This window comes from Brassica rapa, chromosome A03 (genome assembly GCF_000309985.2).
Source record: "Brassica rapa cultivar Chiifu-401-42 chromosome A03, CAAS_Brap_v3.01, whole genome shotgun sequence".
Lineage (NCBI taxonomy): Eukaryota > Viridiplantae > Streptophyta > Magnoliopsida > Brassicales > Brassicaceae > Brassica > Brassica rapa.
The window spans coordinates 18,859,547-18,877,188 of NC_024797.2; the positions used below are offsets into that span (position 1 = coordinate 18,859,547).

Consider the following 17,642-nt stretch of genomic DNA (forward strand, 5'->3'; position numbering starts at 1 on the left):
TACATTATAAACCTAAGCATGTGTCATCATATCTTTATCTTAAATAACATAAAATATGTTGTTGTTTTTATGACTCATGACTAAAAATATAATTGAAATTCTGGTCTATATAAGAGTGAGAACTTGTAAGAGTTAAAATCATATAACTTCTTGCCGATAGTACTGCCATTATTTGGAACCATTAACGAAAACGACCAAAACCAAAACAATGATGATGTTCGAACTTCCAAAAGATCTGGTAGAGGAGATACTATCCAGACTTCCGGCTACTACTCTAAAACAATTACAATCTACTTGTAAACAGTGGAATGATATAATAAATGATCGAGAATTCGCCGGAAAACACTTTAGTAAAGCAGCAAAACAACATTTGGTTGTCATGTTGAAGAACTTTAACGTCCATTTAGTTAGTGTAAACGTCGATGGAATTCACAACGACATTGATCCATCTATAAAGGATATAGGTGAACTTAGCCTAAACAAGCCATATCAAGTATATATAAATGGCATGGTTCACTGCAACGGTTTACTGCTTTGCATAACCAAAGGATATACACCCATGGTTTGGAATCCGTGCACGGGAAAAATCAATTGGGTCGTCGAACCAAGTAGAGCTTACGATGTATACGATAAATTTGCTTTCGGATACGAATACAAGAAATCATGCTATAACTTCAAAATTTTAAGGATCCAATATGTGTGTGGTCGAAAAACTCATACATATACTACACATGGTAAAGAAATCTATGATTTTAACTCATCTTCATGGAGGACCCTTAATGTCACACGCATATGGCCCTTAATATCTCGTGTGGTATCGCTAAAAGGAAATGCTTACTGGTTTACTTACGAATATAAAGAAGGTGTACGCAATAGTTCCTTACTAAGTTTTGATTTTTCGAAAGAGATATTTGGAAACATTTGTGTACCATTCCAGTTTAACGGTGACTATCTTGTGGAATTATCCGTTATTAGAGAAAATAAACTTGCAGTGCTACTACAGCGTTGGGCATTAGAGATTGAGATATGGGTCACAGATAATATTGAACCCAATGGTAACGGTGTATCGTGGAATCATTTTTTGGCAGTGGACCTAGGGGTAACAATACCACCAATGTCAGATGTGTTTTCCTATGCGATGAGTTTTTTCATCGATGAAGATAATAAAGTCGGTTTAATATGGGATAATAACAAGGGTGTTAGGGTACACATTGTTAGAGAAGATTATTACAGAGAAATCGTTGTTGGGGAAGAAGGAATTTGTCTCCCACTTATGTGCTGCTATGTTCCAAGCTTGTTGCAGATATAGGCAAAATCAATTATCTGTTTTAATCAGTTATTTTAAAATAGCGAGATATTGATTGTCATCTTGCCTTGTAATAGCATAAATAGTGTTTTCAAATGTAATATAATATTGGTTGCCAATCATATTACCTTATAATAGCATAAACAGAATTTTAAAATGTAACTTTTAATTATTTTTTAGTTTTCAAAATGGATCTTTCTTAATGTTACATTAGTCATTTTCATTACAGACCATTTGTCTAGTTCAGTACAAACTGGTACCTAGCATCAACATGACTCTCAACATCCCAAAGAAACGACCCAAAAGTCACAGCCTCCAAGACAAGCCTCTTCATTCCACCAAAGCTGATCTTTATCTGTTCGTCGTTAGATGAATCAACTATCCCTTGCGGTGTAATCACAATCTCAGGCTTACCAAACAAAGCCTCAGTGTGCTTCTCAATGATCCCAACCGCTTCTCTTGACCTAATGGTAGCATATCTCTGAAGCGTCTCACTATCAAACGACATCACGTACGTCCTTAACCTGGACGGTTTAATCTCACTCCCAAAGCCCTTAGCACTAACTCCACCCGCAAATGAACCGACCTCAGGGTGAGACGACACGTCCTCTGGCTGCTTTTCCTCAGCCCCACCAGAACCAGGAAGAAGCTTCATGGTCTTCTCAAGCTGAAACCTCTGGTCCACCCGCTTCAAGAAGTAACCATAAATGACAGAAGCAGCGTAGACTTGACCAACTCTGAGTTTGCTTGTCTGTGCGACAGAAGTCAAGTCACCTATTCTGCTTCCGAGAATCAAGGCTAAGTGGTTGTGAATCATCTCGTACATCTCGGGAGAGTGAAGCTGCTCAAGCTTCTCTACTTTGGTCGGCCAAGTATCAACACGACCAGAGGGATCTGATGATGATGGGGTTATCGATGGTATGAGTGATACGTTAGCTTCCATGAACTTCTGAACCACCAATGCGTATAGAATCTCTTCTAACGTCCTTCGTCTCTCGTTCTCCTTCAACTCAGCTATTCTCCTACACAACAACAACAAAAAAAAAACAATTCCCATTCAGAATCAAACACATGTTCAACCTCTATGTTTTGTTTCTTGGAATCAAAGTTATAACTCAACCTAGTTTGTTTCTTGGAATCCAAGGTATAACTCAACTTAGTTTGTTTCTTGGAGCGCAAGTTATAACTCAACCTAGTGTGTTTCTTGGAACCCAAGGTATAACTCAACCTAGTGATCTAACATTGATTTTTAACAAACCTGTAGAGAACGATGTCGGTTCCAGGCAGGGACGATGATGAATCTGTGTTCTGTCCCTGAGAGTCACGATCGGTTTGGAGCTGCTCAAGCTGCTGTTCAACAGCAGCAGGGACGAGATGAGGATGGCTCACAAGAATCTGCGAGAGGAACTGACCAGCGGGAGACTCCAGCTGAAGCGGGGCGATGGGTTTGGAGGAAGCGTCATCAGATGCTGCTGAAGCTTTAACCACAAAGCTTCTCCGAGTTTTGGAAGCTGTTGTTGAGCTTTGCAATGGTTTTGAGAATCTAGTGAACGGGTTTTGCTGCAAGTGGATGAAAAAAAAAGGGATTAAACCGACCGGTTATGCGAAATCAAATTGGTTTCGTAAAATCAATTGAACAAACCGGGGTATGATGTTAGGTTATTTGAATCAAGACATACCTTTAGTCGAAGTTGAAGTTTTGAACCAGAAGGTGTGAACCCAGGGGCACTGGTCGTAAGGAACATAGATCCAGCACCGTTGCGGGAAGTTTCATGCGGTAAGAGGGGAGATTGGATCAAACTCGCGGTTGCGGCGTCCATGTCTAGTCTCGGACAGGAGAGAAAAGAGATTGTGGTCGGAGAAAAGAGATAAGAAAAGTGATGATGCAGATTACAGAAGAGAACTTTCGAGAACGGCGAGCAATCTGAATTTTACTTGTAAAATAGATTTTTTGGTTTGGTTTGGTTCTTTGATAATAATGCGAATCGGACCCGATTATTTATATCATAAAATGAAATGTAACTCGAGGGAAAATAATATTCACTTTCTTAAAAATTTTGTGACCATGAAATTTATATGAGGTCATTGTGTGTCCTTCGATGTACAACAGCAGATATTATTCTCATAAATCGATTTTTTTTTTCAAATCAGATTTCTGAAAAATTAGTTAAAATCTATTTATACAGTATTATGTAGTCAGGAGCTTATTCTAAGTTTTGGTTGTATAGTGATTTGGCTGTAGCTTATACAAAATTTTCCCACATTTGCATACATCAGAAGCTAGACAATTCTAGAGGGTCTCTTATGGAAGGCCAACGATGAAACATTGAGAGCCACCAACTGGCTCTTGTGTCCATTCCCATTCACACGTATTTGATTACTGCTCAAACGTTTGTCTAATTGTGACGTATGTGCTATTGGGTCCACTAGTCCATTAGATATTCTATATGGACCCATAAAACTCTACACCCAATCTTAGCCTCACAGGTGGATTCCGTTACGTGTTCGCAACTTACCCAAAATCTTTAGTCGGCATTAATTTGAATCTCTTTTTTCTGTCCACTTTGTTGATTAGTGAATCGGTGAGAAAGCAGGAAAAAAGGGGAGAAAGAGTGCTCGCTTTCGGGTATTGGAGGTGTTGAAACTGGTTATGATGCAGCTGAGTTCATTCTCCTCGGATCAAATACTGTCCTCACTTTTATTTTTTGAACTCTTACTACCTGAGAAACTCAGTTATTGCTTTTGGTTGGAAGGTGTGCACCGGTGTGATGGTACATGGCTATGGTCATGTGAAAATCCTCTGCGCCGAGCTTCAAGATTTTATGAAACAGCACAACTTCTCTACTATAGAAGACTTCAGAGGGTATTAGCAACTTTTTCTTCATATTTTTTATCCTTACTCTTGCGGTTGACTTGCTTGTTTGTTTGTCTTTGGCACAGGCATTCGCTTCAGTACTTTACAACACATACAGATTTAGTCAAGAGACAGAAAGAAGCTATTGAGCAGAGAAAAGCCGAGAGGAGAGGCTTGAAATCTGATAAAGATTGGACCAGAGATGGGTTCGTGAAGGAGACTGAGAGTATGGTTTCTAACTAAGTGATGGACCCAAAATACTTGAATAAAGTTAGGAACTTCCTTCACAGCCAAATGGCAAAGGCTCTTCCTTTCTATCGTTTCACATCAACTTCTCACTTGAAAATAAAAGAAAACTAAAGTTGATTTTATCTTATGTTCTTCTAGTTGTATATCGTTTGTATAATGTATCCGTTGTCACCATTTATTCAAAGACCTTTTACTGTTGTGACATTGTTCTACCACTGCCTCTCCATGGAACAAGTGTTTGTCATCAGATTAGAGCATGGACTTTTTTTGAACGGAATTAGGCATGGACTAAGAGGTTTTTCTTGGCTTAAACATTTATCTTTTCCTTGAATCAAATTTATTGTTCTACAACATGTTCCAGCTGAAAATGGAAATGAAGGGACCAACCATCCTCATCAGTAAAACCACTTTAGCATCAGAAATTAAATCAAACTTACATTTCATATATACACTGCAGAATGCTTAACATAAATCATTAACTTTTAAGCCATATATAAGTTAAATTAAACACTTGATTGGTTGGTAATCTGTTGGGAATGGAACAACTGTTTCAACATAACTTATAAGTTTAATTCTATGACAAAACAACTTTCTAAATCAAGTTGTCTTACAATTTGGTTTTTCTTGGTTTACTGGAATTGAAAGTGGAGTGTCAGTTTGAAGCACTATCCAATACCAGTAAATGACTCTTGATAAACTCGATGAAAATTTGAAGGTTCCAGTTTTTATTGTTAACAAACCAATAGATTTGGCCGTTTAGATACCCATTGGAATTTAGATTAGGCATTTCACATTTTTTGTTCCAATTTATATCATATCTTAAGTTTCATTCTAAAAATTTTGTAAGTATGGACTGGATTTGGATGTTACACATCAGTTTCAATTATAATTCGTATCACATCCTAAAACTCATAAAATAACCATATTTCATTTGGATGCGAATTATATTGGTTCGGTTTGAATATACTTGAAGTAAAGTATAAAATTTAAAAGGAAAATATATGAATTAAATACTTATTTATATATAATTAGGTATTAACGGTATTTATTTAAATTTTAAATATTTATTTTTAGATATCATAAAAAAAAAGCGGAATTGAATATTTGAATTACATGTTTATGTTTCAAATATTTATTTTGCATATTAGTTTGGATATTTAGATTGGTTTCTTCAATTTTTTTTTATTTTTGGTTTTTTTTTATTTTTTGGTTTATCCGTTAGGGTTCGGTCAATAACACTTTAGGTTTGAATATATTTTGTAACACCTTACAAAGTCCATTCGAGTTTTTATTTTTACATTTCGGATGGGATACGAATAATTTTTGTCGGTTCATGTTCGGTTCGGATTACAGATTTTATGCTCATATCTATCGACCAATTTGAAGGTTCGTATATATAGGAATTAAAATCACATGCAACGCAATAAACTTGTTCAGATAGAAAATATATAAAGTTTCAGACATCATTTTATTCTACATCAAAATAAGACCAACGATAATCCCCAAATATTAAAACAGATACAACGTGGAATACTCATACAGTACGGACGATAGTTTTCAGGCAACGATATTTTCGTCTCCATTGTCTCGAACGGCTTTTTTTATGGAACTGTAATACCTGCACATCCAGAACGCAAATTCATGATACTGAGTGTACAACTGGAACGCATTTTTTTGGAATAAAAACTTTCTGCTTAATTCCTTTTCATTCCATAAAATATTCACCAGTTGCAATGAAAAAAAAAATGGCTATTCCATCTCATTCCATATTATTTCTTTCCATTCCAAAAAAAATATCAACATTGTTTTGAAAAATCATTCCAGATAACAATAGTTCTGGAACAAATAGAATACTAATTCCATTCCATTGAATTTCCACTAATTACCATTTCTATAATTTCACTTATTCATTTTATTAACATCCAGTTACAGTCTTGTTTGAAACCCCAATTTCTATGTTTGGACTTGCTTGGAAAAAACACTTTATCTTTTGTTTTTAATCTAAATTCCTATTCTTTTTTTTATAAGATGTTATAACAAAATATTAACGCAAATGTGAAGCATTACGTTGGCGTGTATGGTTATAGTTGACAAAAGAAATTATTTAAAACACTAAATATAATGATTTGGCTTAGTGATTTTAGTTAGAAAATATGTAAATGCGAATAAAAATGAACACTATACATCTACCATCTAATTAATTAATATATATACACTTACTTCCACATTTGGTACCGCGAGCTACATATCGACCGCACTGACGGATTACCCCAACAGCGTAGTTGACATCGATGAGAGCCGCTCTTTGTGGTGTTACAGAAGGACAAACGCACCACGCTGGAGTCGTTCTTATTCTACGACAACATTCAGCGGGGGGAGCCTGCCTAAAAATCAATATCTTGCACGCGTCAATTAACAAGCGACGTTGAGCATGGCAGTAGGTTTCTGCAACGGTGAGTTCGAGGCAAAAACTGGAAATCATCATTAGTAAGATCAGTGACTTCAACATAGCTCTACTCTCCTCCATTATTTCTCTTAGTGAACTTTCTATGTTTGATATTGAGAAAACGCTCCCCATTTATAAAGACAAAACTTTCACACTAACCGGTTAAAAATATGTGGTTCTCATATAAAGTTTAAATGTCGGTGCTATTTGACAAAATGTGATGCCGAATAAGTCATCATCATGTTTCCCACTAATGTCCTTATTAGTTTTACTGTACGTAGTCTTTAATAGTATGGTGTTACAGACCAGTGCAACAGTTTGTTAAGAGTTGTAAAAAAAACTCCTTCGTGTGGTAAAATGTACGGGTGAGAGTAAACTAAACACTACCTTTACTTTTATCGTTTAGTCTCTTTTTTTTTTTTTTTTTTTTTTTGAAACACAACTTCCATTAATGCATAGAGCAAAGTTAGGTATCAGCCATAAAGACTTCACCCTCAACCAAACATTGTTTTGCTAGCTTATCAGCAGCATTGTTTTGGCCTCTTGATATCCAAGAGAACGAGATTTGGTCAAAAGACCTACAAATAGATTCAATATCAGAGATAATTTCATACAGTTCCGGTGGGGTTTCTTCTGAGTTGATCGCTTTTATCAACGTTGCCGAATCAGAGCAGCAGTGCAGGCGTGTCAGCTCCATCGCTTTGCATCTGAGGAGCGCTTCTCGCAATGCGAGTCCCTCTGCTGACAATGCCGATCCAACACATTGATTATACGAGGTGAACTCATACTCTCTTTGCTGCGTCTTTATGGTCCATCCTAGTCCAGCGTCTTGGGTAGTAGCTCTCCATGCTGCATCTGTATTCACCACTGTGCAATTCTCTTCTATCCGGATTCGAGGCGGGCTCTTGGTAGTAAATGACTTCTTCTTGTCAGTCACTTGACTGTTTGTCCATTCTCGAGCCATGCTCATCGCTTTTGTCATCGTCTCTTCCGCTGACGTCGTTTTCCCTTCAAAAACAAGTTGGTTTCTAGCACACCAAATCTGCCACAATATCCAGGGTGCAAGCTGGCCTGAGACAATTCCAGTTGGTGGCAAGCAGCTCCTTCCATACAAATTTAGCCATACACTCTTCAAATCTATCAATCCGCTGGCCACAACAGTCGTTGCAAAAGGAGCAGTTCTCCATATCTCCTCTGCGTACGGACAGTGTAAGAAAAGATGATCTATAGATTCCAATGTGCCACATCTTTTGCATAAGCCATCTGTTGGGATCCCTCTCCTGATTAAGATCTCTCCCACTGGCATAGCTTGTTGAAACAGCTTCCAGAGAAACATCTTTATTTTTGGTGAAGTATGTAGATTCCACACCCCTTTGAACCATTCCAGTTCTCCGTCTTCCGTATTCTGCTCTGGTTCCTCTGTTTTCCTAGCAATGGCAGTATGATATCCAGACTTTGTCGTGTACTCTCCGGATGGCGTACTCAGCCATACTTGTTTATCTGGGGCTCCCGTAATGCTAGGCTTGATGGTCATGATGGTCTTTGTCCATTGGGGGAGCAGCCGTTGGATTTTTTCCCTGTCCCAAGTTCGTGAGTTCTCATGAAACAGGTCAGCCACTGTTAGGTTCATAGATGCCTCTGTCGCCGGTCCTGTTGGTCTCAGCTGTGCGGAGAGGCTGAGCCATGGGTCATACCACACACTAATTGATGAGCCGTCTCCAACAACCCATCCCATGTTCTCTTTTAGTAGATCCCTACCTACTAGAATCCCGCGCCATCCGTGTGAAATTGCCGATTTTTCAGTGACTTCCATGAAGCTTTCTGAAGGTTAGTTAATCTACTATGTGGAAAGGATTTTTAAAAAATAAGTCTAAATCATTAGATTATAAATTATTTTAAATTTTGGAGTCTTAAAAAAATTCATATTAATCGGGGGTCTAAAGCGAATACCTTTTTCAATACACTGTAGACACGCCTCTGATCGTTTGTATAACGTATCCGTTGCCACCATTTCTTTCAAGTTGGCTTTATTATTTTCTTGGCTTTAACATCTATCTTTTCATAGTATTATTTTTATTGTTATTTTACAACATGTTGCAGCTCAAAATGGAAATGAAGAGAGCACCATCCTGAGTAAAACCACGTTAGTATCGGAAAATAAATCAGACAAGTTACATTTGATATATATACAAAACAAGAATATGCAAGAAAAAAATTAACATAAACCATTAACTTCTTTTCCCACTTGCTTGAAGCCATATCTAACTGAAATTAGACAGTTCCGTGTCCTTCAAACTCTTGTGCACACTGGAGCTACAAGAGAAAACCTTATGACGCGAAACATCCTTACAAGAGCAAGTGTTAACATCATGCCAAAAAATAGCCGAATATGATGAATTAGCGTAACCAGAACTTGTTATGGTAATGTGTTAATGAGAATGAAAATGTTTTCAGCAGTTATGTTTCCATATAAGGAATGAGTGGATGAGAATATTTTCTTTCACGTGTTTGATTCCATCAGTTGTAGTTTGTTTGTTAATATTTAGTTATACATAAGATGTATGGACCTTCTAGTTTATATGTACATGAATTTTGCATTTTCATGAATATTGGCATTGGCTAAGAACGCTTGTTTTGAAAATTATCAAATATGAGATGATTAAGATCCCAAGTTAAATCATGTTTAAGAATCTGGGCCATGTCAATTGTCTTTCAGTTTTACTTTTTGTGGTTAAAATGTCATACGCATATTTAAACACACCAGAGTAATGCAAAAAACATAAAAAGGTGACAAAATGAGCTTTTTGACAAAAGGTGGTTAAAAGGTCCACGGCTTGATTCAGTGATACATTAAACTCGTTTCATTTCGTACCTAACTACGTTTACGTGTTCATCAACAATTCTATTTTTACTGATCTTTTTCATAAATATTTTTTTAGTTTTCACGTTTCATAATCAGTGTTTTTTTCGTGGTAATTAAACCTTTTCAGCTGCATATGATAGTAATAAACAAACGCTTCAAATTTAATTTAAATATTGTTGTCATAATCTCCTGCATAATCTGTATATTCTGTAATCTCAGGAGAAATCGTAACTGAATCGATATACTAATTATTTATTTAAAATTCTAAAAAGGTAACATTGCCACACAACAATAAATCAACCATCAACTTTTCCTATTGGTCGTAAATATCTGAAAATAATAAATAAAGAAAGAAAACAAAAAAAATAGCTCTATATATAAACACTCTCAGGAGAGAAGCTGTATCGAGATCGTCTTTCCCTAAACAACACTCATTGATTGATTACTATCCGACGCAGCCATGTCTCTGCTCTCAGATCTCGTCAACCTCAACCTCTCCGACTCCACCAAACAAATCATCGCCGAATACATATGGTTCCATCATCTCCCTTCTCTCTGTTTCTCTCTCACGACTAGTATCTGTCAAGAAAACTGTTTTGTGTAAAGGGTTTTCTTATTACGTTCTTAGGTCAATGACCACACATATATACATCGATGTTTTCCTAAACCGAGAATATACTCTTTACATATTTGTCTACAACAGAATATATCCCAAAGATATGAATATATCCTCAACACCCCTCCTCAAGCTGGAGCATGGAGATTGCAAATGCCCAGCTTGCCCATGAAACCTTCAAACTCTCGACTCCCAAGTGCCTTTGTAAATATATCCGCAAGCTGATCCTTTGTAGATACATGTCGTGTGACTATGGTTCGCTTGACGATCTCGTCACGCACAAAATGACAGTCCGTTTCCACATGTTTAGTTCGCTCATGAAAAACTGGATTCTGACTGATGTGTATTGCGGCCTGATTATCACAGTAGAGAGGTATAGGTTTCGTAAATGAAACACCAAGTGCCTTGAGTAGTCCTCGTAGCCATAGTATTTCTTTCAAGGTAAATGCCATTGCTCGATATTCCGCTTCAGCTGATGACAATGAGACAGTAGGTTGTTTCTTAGTCTTCCAAGAGATAGGAGAACCTCCTAGTTGGATGAACCACCCCGTGAGAGATCTCCGTGTTAGCGGACAACCTGCCCAGTCTGCATCGCACCATGCTGTCAGTTGCAACTCTGTGTCGGCTCTTAACAAAATGCCTTGGCCAAGGCTACCTTTCAAATATCGAACAACACGAACAGCAGCTTCCCAATGCGTCTTCCGTGGCTTGTGCATAAACTGAGATAGCACATGAATGGAATAGGCTAGATCAGGCCTTGTATTGCTCAGATATATAAGCTTGCCGACTAGCCTTCTGTATTGCTTGACGTCGCTCAAGTATTCACTTTCATCTAGGGCCAGCTTATGGTTTTGTTCCAAAGGAAAGGAGACAGGTTTCGCTGCCAAGAGTCCTGTTTCAGTCAGAATATCTAGCACGTATTTCCTTTGACACAAGTAAATGCCCGCTGGACTTCGAGCTACTTCGATGCCAAGAAAATATTTCGAAATTCCCAAGTCTTTCATGTGAAAACAAGTACTCAAATACTCTTTGAACTCAGCAATAAGCTCTCGTGTACTGCCTGAAATAATCAAATCGTCAACATAGACCAGTACATGTAGACGTTTCAAACCACTGCCCATCGTGAATAATGAGTAATCTGACAAACACTGGTCAAAACCGTAGTTCACTAATGCAGAGTTCAACTTCTCGAACCAACATCTTGGAGCCTGTTTAAGGCCATATAGAGATTTTCGCAGTCGACACACCATATTCTTGTCAGAGCTACGATATCCAGGAGGAAGTTTCATGTAGACTTCTTCTTTCAAATCACCATGGAGAAAAGCATTATGAACATCCATCTGATGAACTTCCCAATTAAGTGATGCAGCTTGTTGCAAGAAACTTCGAACTGTTGTTATCTTTGCAACTGGAGCAAACGTTTCATTGTAATCATCTCCTTCGACTTGACTGTTCCACATACAACCAATCTGGCCTTATATCTTTCAAGTGTGCCATCAGCACGAAACTTCAACCGAAAAACCCATTTGCAGCTCAGTGCCTTTTTCCCTTTCGGTAGTAGCACGATATCCCAAGTTCCACTCTCTTCGAGCGCATCTATCTCATCACGAGAAGCAAAACGCCAATTTTCATCCTCCATGGCTTCCTTAAAACTTGTAGGTTCATAGGCAGTTGTGATGGCTGCCAAGAACTTACAGTGACTAACTGAAAAAACAGAGTAGTCCACATAAGTCGAGATCGAGTAGCGACCCGATGCAGGATCTGGGTCCATACGTACTGTACTCAAGATGTAGTCGTGCAGCTTAGGTGGAATTTTCTTTTGTCGATGTCCTCTACCAAGCTGTATCACTTCCATTTGTTGAGGAGGCTGCGCCGGTTGTGGAATTATATCAAGAGAAACCGTAGGAGCTTCTGTATTTTCTGTAACCATATCATAGTTGTCAGACGACTGCAGCGGAGTATTTTCTGCATCAACTCGACCTTGTTCAGAGTTAGATGTATCGTTTGCATCATTAGACGATGAGACATCGTTTTCGACATTCGACGGTGAGGCTGCCGGTGATGGAGTATCACATATTAGTTCTGCAACCTTAGTTGGTTCGGCTTGGTCAAGTATCTTTGAAACAGATTGATCCTGAAGCTCATCATCTAGACACGCTGGATCACTGTTTTGTTGTAACACAGGTTCCATTGATGCAGGTGGGGAGCTTGGTTTATCCGCATATGGGAACTCTGATTCTAGAAATATGACATCACGGGAGTAGAACACCTTCTTGGTTTCAAGATTAAATACTCTCCATCCTTTCTTTCCGTTTGGATAACCGAGAAACACGCACCGTATGCTCCGCGAGGCAAACTTGTCTCCCTTGTGATTCTGGTTATGAGCAAAGCAAAGGCAACCGAAGATCCGCAAGTGGTGAAGTGGTGGAGCTCGATTGTGCAACATTTCAAACGGTGTCTTTCCATTCAAGATAGGCGTAGGAGTTCTGTTAATCAGATATGCGGCTGTCAAGATACATTCGCCCCAAAACTCCACTGGTAATGAAGCTTGAAAGCGTATTGAACGAGCCACATTTAGGATGTGTCTATGTTTCCGTTCTGCTCTACCGTTCTGTTGTGGTGTTCCCACACACGAAGTCTCATGCGCAATGCCTTTAGACCTGAAGTAGTTCGACATACATGTGAACTCTGTTCCATTGTCGCTGCGCAAGGTCTTAACCACGGCTGAGAACTGAGTTTCAACCATTGCGACGAACTCCGTTATTGTCTGTGTCACGTCCTGTTTCGTTGACATGAGAAACAACCACACACTTCTTGTGTAATCGTCTACCAATGTCAGAAAATATCTTGCACCACTACGAGATTGAGTGCGATACGGTCCCCATAAATCACAGTGGATTAATTCAAAAGCAGCTGAAGTTTTATTAGAACTTGTAGGGAAAGAACAACGAGACTGTTTAGCGCGAATACAAATCTCACATGCTTTATTTTGCAAAGTCTTATCAGCAGGCAAATCAGAAATAGATAAAAAATCCAAAACTCTAGGTGAGGGATGTCCTAAACGTTGATGCCAGACATCTCGAGAAACAGCTCCTGTTCGATGCACAGCTCCAGCGAATTCCATCCCTCGGAGAAAGTAAAGTCCATTCTCCATCTCAGCCACTCCAATCAGCGTCCTGGTAATGCGGTCCTGGATCAAGCACAGCTTATCAGTAATCTGAAACACACTTGTTGCTCTCGGTTTAACTGAGAAACAGATATCAGATGACAATGCAACCCATCCACAAGCAGCACATTTTGCAAACTCAACACTGAACTAACAACCACTGTTCCTTGTTTAGAAGCATAACTGAATCTTCCATCTGGAAGTTTCACAGGTACCACAGATATGTCTCGAACATTTGACAAAAACTCAAGTGAACATGTCATGTGATTTGTTGCTCCAGAGTCAACGATCCAAGAGTTTTCAAGAGATATACCTGTCAATGATGACGAGGGCCCTGTCTGCTTGCGTTCATTCAACAAAGTCACCAGCATCTTCCACTGATCATCGTCGAGACCAGTCAGTCCAACGCGATCTGCTGCAACTATCGTGTTAGCGGAATGTTGTGCAGCCACTTGTGCGTGAACAGAGTTCACACGCTGAGTCTCCGAGCCGGCTTGAGGTGATCCAGTTCCGCGTCCACGACCCGAGCTCACTCGTCCTTTGGGTTTGTCGGGCCACCACTCAGGATATCCAATTTTCCGAAAACAACTCTCAGAAGTATGACCCTTTTTCCCACAGCTAGAGCAATGCAAGTTCGCTCTTTCTTCTCGTGATGGATAAGATCGAGCTGTAGAATTTGTGCTCGTTCTTGCCGCACACGCCATCGTTTCTGCTGTATCATTCAGAACTCTTGAGGTGTGTTTCGAATCCTCATCCTGAAGCAGAGCACTGTAGGCTTCATCAAGGGAAGGCAAAGGTTCCCTAGACAGCAAATTTGACTTCACCGAACCATACAAAGATTCATCCAAGCCTTTCAGAAACTCGTGAAGCTTGTCTTCTTCACGTTCCTTCTCCAAGTTTATTCCTGCAGGACATGCGCAGGCCTTAGTCTGACGAAATTCAGCCAGCGACGTCCATAGCTTCATCAACTTTCCATAGTATTCTTCTATAGAAGTGCCATGTTGTCTACACATCGCAAGTTCAGCTTTGATTCTCTGAACTCGCTGCCCATTCTTCACCGAGTAACGACGACGTATGTGTTCCCAGTAATCACTAGCTATCTCAATATGAGACAGATTTGAGCGCACTTTTTCTGTGATTGTCAGCTTGATCCAAGAGACTACCAATGCATTATTTGTCCACCAGTCCTCCAAATCTTCTGAATCCTCTCCGGGCAGCGGTATCGTACCGTCTACAAACCCGAACTTCTTTCTGGCCTTAAGCGCCATCCTCAAATTCCCAGCCCACTCATTGTAGTTTGGTCCACTGAGTAGAGGCTGTGAAATCACTGATCCTGGATTGTCACTTGACGAGAGATCATAAGGTGATATCCTTCGTCTCTGTGTTCCAACCTTCGATTTCTCACCGGTCTGAGTTTTTGTCGAGGAACTCAGACCTGATTCGTCAGTCTTTCCATCGTTGCTTCCCATCGTGTCGAGCAAGGATTTTGGTCGAGATTGATACAAGTAAAAAAACGGTATTGATCGTATTACCGCTCTGATACCATGTCAAGAAAACTGTTTTGTGTAAAGGGTTTTCTTATTACGTTCTTAGGTCAATGACCACACATATATACATCGATGTTTTCCTAAACCGAGAATATACTCTTTACATATTTGTCTACAACAGAATATATCCCAAAGATATGAATATATCCTCAACAGTATCAGTCATTGTCTATGTTTTTTTTATTCTCTCTCATTATCTCTGTTTTTTACTATTGCTGTGATCGAAAAGCTTTGCCTTATGCTATTGATCTCTTATGTTTTTGACAACTTCGGTTTGAAACACGATTCACTTCACTCTGTTTTCGCTTGTTCTGTCTCGATGAGATTGACGTGTACATCGTAAAGCTTGTCTCTTTCTTTGTTGTCGTCTTGTGGGTTTGTAATTTTCTCGTATGAATGTTGAATGAACAGGATCGGTGGATCTGGCATGGACATTAGAAGCAAAGCTAGAGTAAATTTGAAACTCTGTTTTTTTCATTCCTCTGTTTTTCTTCTCTCTGTTTATTGTATGATCGTTCTGATTTGCTTTTGGATGATAAAGACACTCCCAGGACCAGTGAGCGATCCATCAAAGCTTCCCAAGTGGAACTACGACGGATCCAGCACCGGTCAGGCCTCTGGGGATAACAGTGAAGTCATTCTATAGTATGTTCTTTGATCCTCTGTATCTACTATATAAGCATTAACACAAAATCTTGTCTTAATCTTCTTTTTTGTTTTGTCTCGTTTTATGAATCGATAGCCCTCAGGCCATATTCCGTGATCCGTTCAGGAGAGGCGACAACATCCTGGTAGGGCTGATTTTTAAATGATTTTTTTTGTGCACAAAATTTAAAAATGATTAGTGTGACTAAATTCAATTTGGATCAGAATTAAAAATTGGTTTAATGTGATATATTCAGGTGATGTGTGATGCATACACACCGGCCGGAGATCCAATTCCGACCAACAAGAGGCACAAGGCTGCTAAGATCTTCAGCCATCCTAACGTTGCCAAAGAAGTGCCTTGGTAATCTCTTCTTCTTTGTATATTGATCTCTCTGCAAATCAATCTTATATACTTATTCTCTCTCTCTCTCTGACTCAAAAAGGTATGGGATTGAGCAAGAATACACATTGATGCAAAAGGGTGTGAACTGGCCTATTGGATGGCCAATTGGTGGCTTCCCTGGTCCTCAGGTAAATCTAAATGATCAACTGAGCCTAATGTCATCACAACACTTTTTTTAACTTTCTAATATTATGACGCAGGGACCATACTACTGTGGTGTGGGAGCTGACAAAGCCATTGGTCGTGACATTGTGGACGCACACTACAAGGCCTGTCTTTACGCAGGTATTGGCATCTCTGGTGTCAATGGAGAGGTCATGCCTGGACAGTGGGAGTTCCAAGTCGGTCCAGTTGAGGGTATTAGTTCTGGTGATCAAGTCTGGGTCGCTAGATACCTTCTTGAGGTAGAGTACTTTACTTTAACCGGTTCTATTGTGAATATCTCTACAAGCTTTGCTAATGGCCATCTTATTCTCTCTTTTGACAGAGGATCACTGAGATCTCTGGTGTAAATGTCAGCTTCGACCCAAAACCAGTTCCGGTTAGAATCTTAACACTCTGCCTTTATCTCATGCCTTCAAACAATAGAAATAAAAAAAAAATTAAAGTAAATCTCCTAAATTGTACATTTTAAAAGTTTATCAAAAAATAGTATCCAAACAAAATACTAACTAACTCTAATTCCTAATTCTAATGTTACCAGCACTCCTTAAATACTGAATCCTAATCACTCTAAATATAAGAAAAAAATATTTTTAATTTTTAATAAATGATAGCTTTGGATTTTTCTTCCTTATGTGCTAACCTATCATAAAACCCCTAAAACATGTTTTAGTGTGTATTACACAAATTTTATTAAATTTATCGTAAAATGTTTATGGCCTCTTTATTCTCATAGCCTGCCCTGATTGTAAGTAGTGTTGTTGTAACGTATTGTTGCATTGGTTCAGGGTGATTGGAACGGAGCTGGAGCTCACTGCAACTACAGTACGAAGACGATGAGGAACGACGGAGGATTAGCAGTGATAAAGAAAGCAATAGAGAAGCTTCAGGTGAAGCACAAGGAGCACATTGCTGCTTACGGTGAAGGCAACGAGCGTCGTCTCACGGGGAAGCATGAAACAGCAGACATCAACACGTTCTCTTGGGGAGTGGCGAACCGTGGAGCTTCGGTGAGGGTGGGACGTGACACTGAGAAAGAAGGCAAAGGTTACTTCGAGGATCGAAGGCCAGCTTCTAACATGGATCCTTATGTCGTCACTTCCATGATCGCTGAAACCACCATCCTCGGTTAATCAGAATGTTTCTCTAATTGCACTAATAATTCTTATCATGGACTTAGTAGCTCGACGGTGTTTGGTGTGTTTCGTTTCGAATAATTAAATAAAGGATTTTCATGATGAAAATTAAAGCCTTTTTTACATACTGCATAATAATAATAACAATAATAATAATAATAATAATAATACCAAATTTAAGCAAAAATAAAATAATAATAATATTAAAGCTTTTTTCACCAAAAAAAATAAAATAATAATAAAGTA

The 17,642-nt window shown here is 38.9% G+C and overlaps 4 protein-coding genes and 1 long non-coding RNA gene across 5 annotated transcripts; 3 read left to right on the top strand and 2 right to left on the bottom strand.

The window, feature by feature from the left end:
• Nucleotides 1–1,453: 1,453 nt before the first annotated feature.
• Nucleotides 1,454–3,336, bottom strand: LOC103859727 (UV-B-induced protein At3g17800, chloroplastic). The gene is made up of 3 exons (XM_009137301.2): nucleotides 2,986–3,336; nucleotides 2,565–2,866; nucleotides 1,454–2,328 (listed from the first exon to the last, which is right to left on the bottom strand). Exons 1-3 carry the CDS (start codon nucleotides 3,124–3,126, stop codon nucleotides 1,545–1,547), a joined length of 1,227 nt encoding a protein of 408 aa, XP_009135549.1. The 5' UTR covers nucleotides 3,127–3,336; the 3' UTR covers nucleotides 1,454–1,544.
• Nucleotides 3,337–3,850: 514 nt separating this feature from the next.
• On the top strand, nucleotides 3,851–4,613 carry LOC108871395 (dihydropyrimidine dehydrogenase (NADP(+)), chloroplastic). The gene is made up of 2 exons (XM_018658058.2): nucleotides 3,851–4,169; nucleotides 4,247–4,613. The coding sequence occupies exons 1-2, from the start codon at nucleotides 4,075–4,077 to the stop codon at nucleotides 4,401–4,403; spliced, it is 252 nt and encodes an 83-aa protein (XP_018513574.1). The 5' UTR covers nucleotides 3,851–4,074; the 3' UTR covers nucleotides 4,404–4,613.
• A 1,205-nt stretch (nucleotides 4,614–5,818) lies between these two features.
• On the bottom strand, nucleotides 5,819–8,958 carry LOC103859728. The gene is made up of 2 exons (XM_009137302.3): nucleotides 6,630–8,958; nucleotides 5,819–6,027 (listed from the first exon to the last, which is right to left on the bottom strand). Exon 1 carries the CDS (start codon nucleotides 8,666–8,668, stop codon nucleotides 7,322–7,324), a length of 1,347 nt encoding a protein of 448 aa, XP_009135550.2. The 5' UTR covers nucleotides 8,669–8,958; the 3' UTR covers nucleotides 5,819–6,027; nucleotides 6,630–7,321.
• LOC117132937 lies at nucleotides 8,441–9,462 on the top strand. Its single transcript, XR_004456701.1, has 2 exons — nucleotides 8,441–8,682; nucleotides 8,956–9,462. It is a non-coding gene; the product is annotated as an uncharacterized LOC117132937 (long non-coding RNA).
• Nucleotides 9,463–10,045: 583 nt separating this feature from the next.
• LOC103859729 (glutamine synthetase cytosolic isozyme 1-3) lies at nucleotides 10,046–17,519 on the top strand. Its single transcript, XM_009137303.2, has 9 exons — nucleotides 10,046–10,252; nucleotides 15,459–15,498; nucleotides 15,589–15,692; nucleotides 15,790–15,838; nucleotides 15,950–16,056; nucleotides 16,139–16,226; nucleotides 16,299–16,502; nucleotides 16,586–16,639; nucleotides 17,049–17,519. Exons 1-9 carry the CDS (start codon nucleotides 10,179–10,181, stop codon nucleotides 17,391–17,393), a joined length of 1,065 nt encoding a protein of 354 aa, XP_009135551.1. The 5' UTR covers nucleotides 10,046–10,178; the 3' UTR covers nucleotides 17,394–17,519.
• Nucleotides 17,520–17,642: the final 123 nt, after the last annotated feature.